Source organism: Schistocerca piceifrons, chromosome 8 (genome assembly GCF_021461385.2).
Source record: "Schistocerca piceifrons isolate TAMUIC-IGC-003096 chromosome 8, iqSchPice1.1, whole genome shotgun sequence".
NCBI lineage: Eukaryota > Metazoa > Arthropoda > Insecta > Orthoptera > Acrididae > Schistocerca > Schistocerca piceifrons.
In genome coordinates, this window is record NC_060145.1 from 153223655 (window position 1) to 153234038 (window position 10384).

General features: G+C 34.4%; 1 protein-coding gene across 3 annotated transcripts in view; it reads left to right on the top strand.

Annotated features, from left to right (window-relative positions):
* The window catches only part of LOC124711900, a 76004-nt gene extending 65843 nt beyond the window's left edge, over window positions 1–10161 (top strand). For all 3 annotated transcript variants that reach the window (XM_047242150.1, XM_047242148.1, XM_047242149.1), the window contains exon 4: window positions 9485–10161. In XM_047242150.1, coding sequence (XP_047098106.1) covers window positions 9485–9703 — 219 coding nt within the window. In that variant the 3' untranslated portion in view covers window positions 9704–10161. The remainder of the gene's footprint in view (window positions 1–9484) is intronic.
* Window positions 10162–10384: the final 223 nt, after the last annotated feature.

Genomic DNA, 10384 nt, shown 5'->3' on the forward strand with positions numbered 1-10384 from the left:
TAAGTATTTAAAAAAAAAGTATTTTACCTACCACTATGAGGATTCATTACCTTTTTGTTATAAAAAAGAGGGAAGTTCTATTAACAGAAAATTTTATGAAAGTTTCAGACTGTTTGTAAATTAATGCAAAAAGTTCCCTTAGGAGATGAGTACTCTTCCCAATTAAAATAGTAAAAACATGAATAACAGTTTTACGTTTTCCTCTAAGTTTGTCTTTGCACAAAACCAACAAACAACAAACATATGTAATCATGCCATTTTTATATAACTTTTCACAATAGTATATCAATTTTATATTTCTGTAAGTTAAATATATCATGTACAAACACATATTCGTATACTATTAGAGATGATATTGTTCATAACTGTACTTCATGAGTTATTCTCTTCTTAAATCCAAGTGTAACAGATGTATTCAATTGTATGTATGTGCTTCAATTAAGAAATGTTAAGTAGCCTGCATAGAAGAATATCACTGGGCATATTCATCAAGGAAAAGCTCACTAACAACCAAATACAAGCACTGACTAGCTTGTTAGTTAGTGTGATCTCGTTACTCAGTAGACAAGCAGCTATTAAAAATTAACATATAATATATCTGTTATAATATTTGCATCCCCAAACATAAACAACAATTCAGATTGTGTAATCCTAATACATATGAGGTGGATGTTTGGGTGAGATGCACCAAACAACACCTTATAATCAGGAGTTCACTTATTTGCCCTTCACACAAGTAAGGCTTACAGAGAACTGGTTGGTGGAACTACACAAAGATAATGTTTTGCTTAGTTCAAAGATGATGCTCAGATTGATACTGGTGTCGATCTCATCGGCACCACGCGTACTTTTATTTCTTTTTGTATGCAGTCATCAAATGATGGCTTTTGCAAAAGTAATAATGCTACAAAGATATAATACATATCACATTTGTGTACAAAGGTTTAGTAACAACATATTTAACTACAAAGGTTAATAAATAACAGTTATAGCTTAGAATTCTTTCAATGAACCCAGATTTACTTACAAGAAAAGTTTTTTAAATTTGTTTGAAATGGATCCCCAGCACATAGTCCTATCGATTCTGGCAGTTCGTTGTACAACATTGAGCCACTGATATATGGATGGTGATCTATTACTTATAATTTTCTTCTTTGTCTGTAATAACTGTTCTTATTTCTTGTGTTGCAATTATGTACATCATAGCACAGTGAGATATTTATTTTTGACAAGAGAATCACAACAGGTTTACCTATATCCCAGACCATGTACCAGCCTAACATCTCTCTTCAGTTCAAGTGCACAACAGTAGCACACCCCTACAACTCTATCCCACAGCTTATAAATGGCATAGTACACTGTTTTTTAGTGTTTTATTACATACAATTTTGGACAGTTGGCTAAACAAATACAATGCACTGTTTATTATCCCGCATATGTAGTTAACATGGTTTTCTCACCAAAGACTGTCATACAAGTGTAGACCAAGAAATTTACTGTCTTTGAGGTCTGTAGATGAAATTCCACAAATATCTCCCATAAGTTTTACATGAATTGCCTTATTTTAACTCCAGTACCTCTGGTTTTGTGCTACTTGCTCTTGGGCCTTGGTTACTAAAATATTTAATCGCCTCACATATCCTGTATATAGAAAAATATGTTATAGCCATCTCATGGTCACCATAAAACAGTAGAGATGTGTCTTCAGTGTGAGTAGTTATATGGGAATTTGAAAGATGCATATCATTTACATACACAATAAAAGCAAATAATCATAATATTGACCCCTGTGTCACGCCCTGCATTACTGTTTCTGTCATATGCTGAGGTGATAAAAGTCATGGGAGAGCAGTATGCACATATAAAGATGGGGTAGTACTGCATACACAAGGTATAAAAGGGCAGTGAGTTGGCAGAGTTGTAGTTTGTACTCAGGTGCTTCATGTACGAGGTGATTATGGCCACACGATGGGAACTAACAAACTTTGAAAGTGGAATGTTAATTGGAGCTAGGTGCATTGGACAGGCAGTTCAGAAATCATTAGGGAATTCCATATTCAAAAATCCTCAGTGTCGAGAGTGTGAATACCACATTCAGACATAACCTCTCACCATGGACAATGCACTGGATGACAGCCTTCACTTCATGACTGACAGCAATGTTTATATAAAGTTGTGAATTGAATTGAATTTTATTTGATCCTGTAAGATTACATCATGTACAGTAAATGTACGTGTAATATAGGACATGTCAAAGTATTAAAATTCTTTATCAATTATTTTTCTACACCTTTAGCTTACATTTTTACATCACTGATAATGAGTAACAATATATACAAATTTAATGGCATAAGTATTCTGCAACACTGTAAAACTCTTTTTCAATGAGATAGTCTTTAAGTTTCTTTGTAAATTCATTGTGAAGTACACTATCTTGCAGGGTTTTGGGCAGACTTCTTAGTAGTCTGATACCAGAGTACTGGGGTCCTTTTTCTAGCATTGCCAGTCGGTGGGGTATGCTCCGTACTTCATTCTTCTTTCTTGTATTGTGGGTGTGTACACTAGCATTTGTAATCCAGTCCTCACTACCTTTTGTGATGTAGATTATTGTTTTGTATATATATAATGATGAAAAAGTTAAGATACCTAAATTCTTGAAACAGTTTCTGCATGTTTCAGAGGTCTTTCTTCTTAAAATGGTCCTAATTGCTTTTTTTTGTAATGTGAACACTCGTTTTGTCTCTTGTTTGTTTGAGTTTCCCCACACCGTCACTCCATACTGTAAGTATGGTTCGAAAAGTCCATGATACACTGTACACAGAAGGTTCTTGTCTGAATACTGTGATAGCTTCATCATTAAGAATATGACAGAGCTCAGTTTCTTACAGACATTATTAATATGTTTTTTCCATTTCAGTTCATTATCCACAAGAATACCTAAGAATCTAGCAGATTCTACTTCTTCCAGCCTTGTTCCGTCAACCTCTAAATCCATGTCTACAGCCTTTTCCTTGTTTTTAAACACTGCATACATAGTCTTTTTTAGATTTATAACCAGTTCATTTTCCAACAGCCATTGAGCTGTGACATTTGCAGATATGTATGCTCTTCTCTCAAGCTGTTCCATATTTTGGTCACTATTTAGTATTGTCATGTCATCAGCATACAATATTTTCTTTTCTTCCTCCTCAACACCTATATCATTAACAAATACATTAAATAACAATGGCCCCATTACCGAACCCTGCAGCACTCCATATTTGATGGATTTGGTTTCTGATTGGTACGAGTTTCCTAATGATACATACTGCTTGCAGTTGCACAAGTATGATTTTATCCATTCACCTGGTTGCCCCCGAATGTCATAGTTGCTTAATTTTTGTCTCAGCATTTCATGGTCAATGGTGTCAAATGCCTTTGAAAGATCCAGAAACATTGCAGAGACAACCTTTTTCTCATCTAAGGACTGTAAAATGTATTCTGTTAGACTGACAATTGCTGATTCTGTAGATTTACCCTTTCTGAAACCATGTTGTGAGGTCATGAGAATGTTATGTTTGTCCAAATAGTTAACTAATCTGGTATACATAAGCATTTCTAGGATTTTTGAGAAACCTGATATCAGTGAAACTGGTCTGTAGTTGTTGGGATCATCCTTACACCCTTTCTTGTACACTGGCACTACCTTCGTTATCTTCAGTTTTTCTGGAAAAATTGCATCTCTGAAAGAACAGTTTGCTATGTTCAGCAGTGGTGTTATTATCTCCTCACATTTGATATTTCATCATCACCAGCTGATTTCTTGGACTTCAGTTTCTGTATAGTTTTCCGCAATTCATCTTCCGTGACTGGTCTTAAGAACATAGTACTGCATGATCTTTTTGGTACCTTAATACCCTTCTGTTTTTGACTATTTCTTTCCAATTTTAGGTTTTCTACTACACTGATATAGTTATTATTCAGAATGTTTGCTATTTCCATACCATCTGTGACCACTGTGTTGTCTACTATAATTGACCTAATACCTTCTTCTTTGTTTGACCCATCTTTTTCCTTTCTTTCAGCATTGATTGCATTCCAAGCTGCCTTTGCCTTGTTTTTTGAGTTCGCTGTAGTGGTGTCAATTGCTCTTGCTTTCGCTTCTCTTATTGTTTTTCTATACTTCTTTTTTAACATTTTATAGTTTTCAGCTTCGCCCATCCGTCTCACATCCTGAAGCTTCCTTCGCTGTTCTAGTATTTCACTCGTAATCCACTGTGTTTGATCTTGATGCCTTTCTTGTCTCTTTACTTTGGGAAATGCTACATTAAAATGGTACTTAATTGTTGAAATAAATGCATCATATTTTTCATTTACACTCTGGGCCTGTAGGATTTCATTCCAGGTTTCCTTACTTAACATTGTTCTAAAGATGTTGATATTTTGTTCACTGATGATCCTAATTTCTTTGGTTGTTTGTTTTGGTTCTGATACTGTGTCATTACTTCTGCAAAAGCTGATTAGTTGTCCATGATGATCAGATATTTCTGTCTGAACTACATGTGACTCATAGTTACACATATTAGTAATTATGTTGTCAATAATTGTCTCACTTTGTGAAGTCACTCTTGTTGGTGCAGTTATTGTCACTTTCATGTTATGCTGTATTAACAATTCTTCAAAATCCTGTCTTATTTTTGTGTCTTTTCCCATGTCAATGTTGAAGTCTCCACATATAATAAGATTTCTCTTCATATTCATTCTCAATAAGCTAGCAACTTTTTTAGAAAAATGCTAATATTGCCACATGGTGACCTGTACACACAAAACACTCTAAAATCCTCTGCCACTATACCAGTAACCTCAAAGTCTTTTTCTCTAGCTATGGGAAATGTAGCAGCTTCACTGTTTACATTCTTTGAAAGAGTACCTGTTTTAATATATATACAAACGCCACCACCCTTATATTTAGATCTGCAGAAGTAACTAGCTAGTTTGTAGTCCTTTACTGCCACATTATGTATTTTACTTTCAGTTAGTCCATGTTCACTTATGCATAATATGTCTGGTCTTACTTCACTCAGGAGTACTTCTGCTTCTAATTTTTTTTTGTTACCAAAGTATTGAATATTTTGATGAAGTACTTTTATGTAATTTTTATTTTGTTGGTTTACATGTTGTGAGCTGTATTCTGGGGCAAATTCTTTAGTATCGTCTTTTTTTGTATGGTGCTTATATTTTTCTTTCCCAGCTGGGGTGTATAATTTTTCATCCCCTTCAGGCCATATTAGTTTCCCTTGCATCTAATGATTTTGCAGACATCTGCAAACATTCTGCTGAACGTTACAGACCCCAGTCTATTTAAATGCAAGCCATCCTTTGCTAGTGAGTTTTTACATAGGAATTTGTTTGGGTCTATAAAAATTGCCCCAAGACGATCACATTGTTCTTTAAGAGCACAGTTTATTTTGGCGATATATTTTTCACTCACCGACCTTCTGTTTATGATTCCGCTAAGTATCAGACGAGATCCTGCATACATATTTCTTGCAGTACGAATCATGTTTCTTGTTTCGCTTGCCATTTCTTCCTCACTGCTGCTCCTTAACGAATTCGTCCCATCATGTATAAACACATTATAGTTATGTCTGGTTTCAGAATCTGGTTCTGTAGTATCTTGTCTTGCATTTAACATATTTTTAAAATGTTTACCGAGTTGATGCGTTCTAATACCAGGTCGTACGTCGATCTTGCAATTGGGGACAGCGATATTCTTCAGCAGCGAATCGCCAATTATTAAAAAGTCATTTTCCTTTTGTTGCGTATCTGTCGCCTTGTTTTTCCTTTTGCTGTATGTCACCACCTTCCATTTATATTTATCTTCCGGTTTTTGGCTTACTGAGTTTACCGAGACATCAACGGGAACACTTGAAATGTTGTTTTTAAAGTACGATCGGTCATTCGTATTTTCGCGATCTTCTTGCTTTTCCGTTTGATGGCTTTTACACACACAGGACTTCTTTTCTTGTATTAATGTATCGTTTTCTTTCTTGATGGTTGAAAGTTCGGTTTTTAATGCCTCAATGTCACTTCGTAGTAACTTTATAATTTCGTTTTTTGTATCAACTGCACTTACAAGATCGGCCGTTTCGTCACGTAAACAACCGTGACATGTCCACGGAAAATCATCGCTGACGAACTTTAGATTTACTTTCGCGCACTTTTCGTGTAACCAGAAGTGCTAACAGGGAAGCATCACTTCATCAAATAATCACAGGAAATAATGTGGGCTGTGTGAAGAACTTATACATTAGGACAACGAGGCAAAATCTGAAATTAATGGGCTATGGCAGCATATGCACAATGCGAGTGCTTTTGCTAACAACATGACATTGCTTACAGCACCTCTCCTGGGTTCATGACCATATCAGTTGGATCATAGATGACTGGAAAACCATGACCTGATCAGATGAGCCCTGATTTCAGTTAGTAAGAGCTAATGGTGGGGTTCAAGAGTGATGCAGATCCCACGAAGTCATAGGCTCAAGTTGTCAACAAGGCACTTTGCAAGCTGGTGGTGGCTCCATAATGGTATGAGCTGTGTTTATATGGACTGAACTGATCATTGACTGGACATGGTTATGTCTGGCTACCTAGGAGACCATTTTCAGCCATTATAGAATAATACAATACATGTTGAACAGACACTATCATTGTTTTAACACATGGCCTATTTGTCTTACACTTATTTCACAGATAAGCTGATGCATTGTTGTTGACCTAACCAGGATGGGTTCTCATCTGAAAATCAGCAGTGGGCTGACTGTCTCGAGCCCAAAAATTGGGCCTTTATATATCATTACAATAATAGTACTGGAACTAAACATTGTTCAATGTTTAAGTTACAGAAATTACAACTGAAACATACTTCATTCAATTAACTGAATATATAGAAAAATTCCGTCTTTTTAACAATTTCTTCTACTACAAGGGTTAAGCCGTATTACTTGTTTACATCTTGAAATTAACAGATATAGATACATGAACAATACTTTTGACAAAACTGGTATTTACTTTGGAATTAATTTAGGGCTGGCTTTGCTAACATGTTTTCGATTAGAGCCAAATAAATACCTAAAGAACGCCATTGTTTCATCTTCCAAATGTTTATAAATAGTACAGAATTTATATTTGTTTATAAGTCAACAATAGAATTTAAGTTATGAAACAATTACTTATTTCACCCTATAACAAAAGATACTAACTAGGAATAGTCAAAATAAATTAGGAAATTGATGACATACACAAAAAACTAAGCACAAAATTTGATCTGGTGTTATATTCTTTGAAACTGAGGGCCAACTTTTCTCTTTTATGAAAATGCAGATTATATTCACATATGTTAATCATAATTGGTTAAAAAATGAAGAAATGAATTTTAAGGAGACAGATGGCAAAACAAGAGAGGAAGTAAAAAGATCCCAGCTTGCTTCATCACAAACATTCTGGAAAATTTGAGGAAATGAATTGCCCATCCTGATTGTACAATATGAATCCCATTGAATATTTATGGAACATAATCTATAGATCAGTTTGTGCACAAAATCCAGCAGTGGTGACACTTTTGCAATTATGGATGCTGTAGGGGTAGCATGGCTCAATAATTCTTAGAGGAACTTCCAATGACTTGTTGAATCCCTCCCACATCTTGTTGCTGCACTACACCAGGCAAAATAAGGTCTCATATATTATTATCTACATATTATTACATTTGTCACCTCAATGTGGACTGAAAATAATATCTACATATTATTACATTTGTCACCTCAATGTGGACAAATAAAGGTGTTTGATCAAGAGTTATACTTTCTGATCGTATATTAATTGCTGTTGTAATGAAGTTTACTGCACCAAGAATTTTTCTGATCCCATTTTGATTATTTTGTGTTTGTACAAAGTTTACAGTTTTTTAGGTAAGTTGACAGGAGTTTAAGAGATGTGTGCATGACAGTGTATGCCCTAAGTTTCTGAAAGAGATGTGCATGATTGATGAGGTCAAAAGCCTTTGTGAGACCTAAATTATGCCTAAAGTATGCTTTCCTTCATCTATATAGCTAGAGTTGGTGCAAAAATTCTGTGACAGCTATTGTGGTGTTGAGATCTTTACAAAATCCACGTTGGGTCTCTGCAAGGACATTCTTTGTAGTGGAAACACACTAAGATGTCCTAAAATCACTGATTCAAAAATCTTACTAAATGTAGGAGTCAGAGACATTGGTCTTCCACCTTTAATTCTTTTTAATGTATTGATCTGACAATGCTCCTTTAAAAGCATACCTTCTTTGATGCTACAACTGACAAGATATGTAATTGATTTAACTACAATGTTTGTGCATTCTTTAAGTTCTGTGCTGGAAAGACCATCCCAACAACCTGAGTATTTGTTTTTTAGCCATAGAATTATTTTGTTGATCTCTTGTTATTTTACTTCCATCAATTCTGAGTCCTTATCTGCTATGTAGCAGAGTATTAGGATGTTGAATGCATCTGTGTCTGGAGTTATGGTGCCATTTGGGTAGGTAAAATGGTTGTTAAGAATGTTACAAATAGTTTCTTGGTCTTTTATCAGTTGTCCAATTTGCTGGTAATAATGATCAGAGATGTGAGCCTAATAATATCTTAATCATATTCGCTATTTATTGCATGGTCCATCCTATTGGAGGTTAAATCTGTTACTCTGGTGTCTGAAGTTGCTACATTTACTACAATATATGAATTCAATAAATTTGGTAATTTTAAATTACCCATATAACAAGCATTTGCATTATTATTTAAATCACCCAGTATTATCAGGTTATTGGGTAAATTCCAAAAAAGATATATGATTTTTAGTAAAGAAGTTATTCTTTCAGCAAATAATAACTGGAAGAAATGATGATTTGGTGACAGTGACTTGGGAACATGCACTAAAAGTAGTTGTTTAAATCACTATTAATCAAATAACACATTAATTTCTTTCTTCGCCTCAGATTTCTAATAGCTGGGGGTGACACAGTGAAACATGGAATAAGAAACACGGAGTGTTTGTGCATTTTTATGTACATAAACATAAACTATTGAGCATTTAATAGGCATATTAACAAACCTGAAAACATTACTGAATCAGAAAAAAGTGTAATGACAACAGGGAATCGAAACCTTCTGATTAAATTTAAATGAGAAATTTGTCTAGGCATCCACAGCTTGTCTCTCAAATCCAAAGTGATTAAACAGATTATCATATTATGTGAAATGGATTAAGCACAAAATACTGTTTCTAGTCATAAGAAAATTGGCAATGCATGATGCATATGTAGTATAAAAATTTCAACTATTAAAAAAAGTTTTGTGTTTCTCTCATAACTATGTTCTGATTTTAAAATGTATAATCTTACACAATGTAGTTTTTAGAAACTGTGGTGTTAATTCAAGAACTAAAGTTAATTCTTACTTTTATGTGTTCCAGATGGTACTGTCATCAGTATTTGGTTGCATTATGTTCATTACTTCTGGAGTGTGTCTGCTACAAGTGAGGAAGACTATTGGTGCTGTGTGTGCAGGAATAATCTCAATACTAGAAGGTGTACTCTTCTTCAGTGATATTTTTGTTGCCTGGTGCTATAGAGAGGATGTCAAGATACAATGGTCACGCCAGAGCTTGCGTTCCAGAGCTGTATTTGTCTAGATGGTCATGAAAATCAACCAAACGTTCTTCTACATAGACTGTCTCACATCACTGTTAATGCTACTTCACTTAGTACATTCATTTTATCTGAATATGCCATACCTGCCAAAAACTGAAGGAGAGCAATAAGTGTTGAAGCTGACTGTGTTCTTCCAAATATTCCAATTTGATTGACTGAAGCTCTGAAGGAGTCATCACAGTTGTAATATTTATATGACACAGAACAAGATTCTATTCTGATAACTTTGTAATACAGTACTGGTCATGGACCCTCAAGACACATTAACGAATTTATGCAAGCAATACATATATCTGCAGGGTTAAAGGTACTCTACAGGAGGAAAGCAGGTAATATGTAAATATAACTTATTAATGTATTATTTACAGTGGAAAGTTGAAGAGCTGTGAGTTCATAATTTATTTTGTTATATTTATTGTGAATAAAATGCATAAATATGCAATATGGTAATTTATTGTGTAAGTTTGAGTAGCTGTGTTCTCATCATTTTTTAAGAATTACATCTAATAGCGAAATCTTATGTTTTCATTTGTGATTATTTATATGTATGTCCCAACTCGATTTTCATAATTAATGTGTAAAAACCATTGAAGGGTAAGTAAGTTTCTGTTTTCTTACAATATACTCATGATTAAATCTATTGCTGCACCTGAGAACTCCTT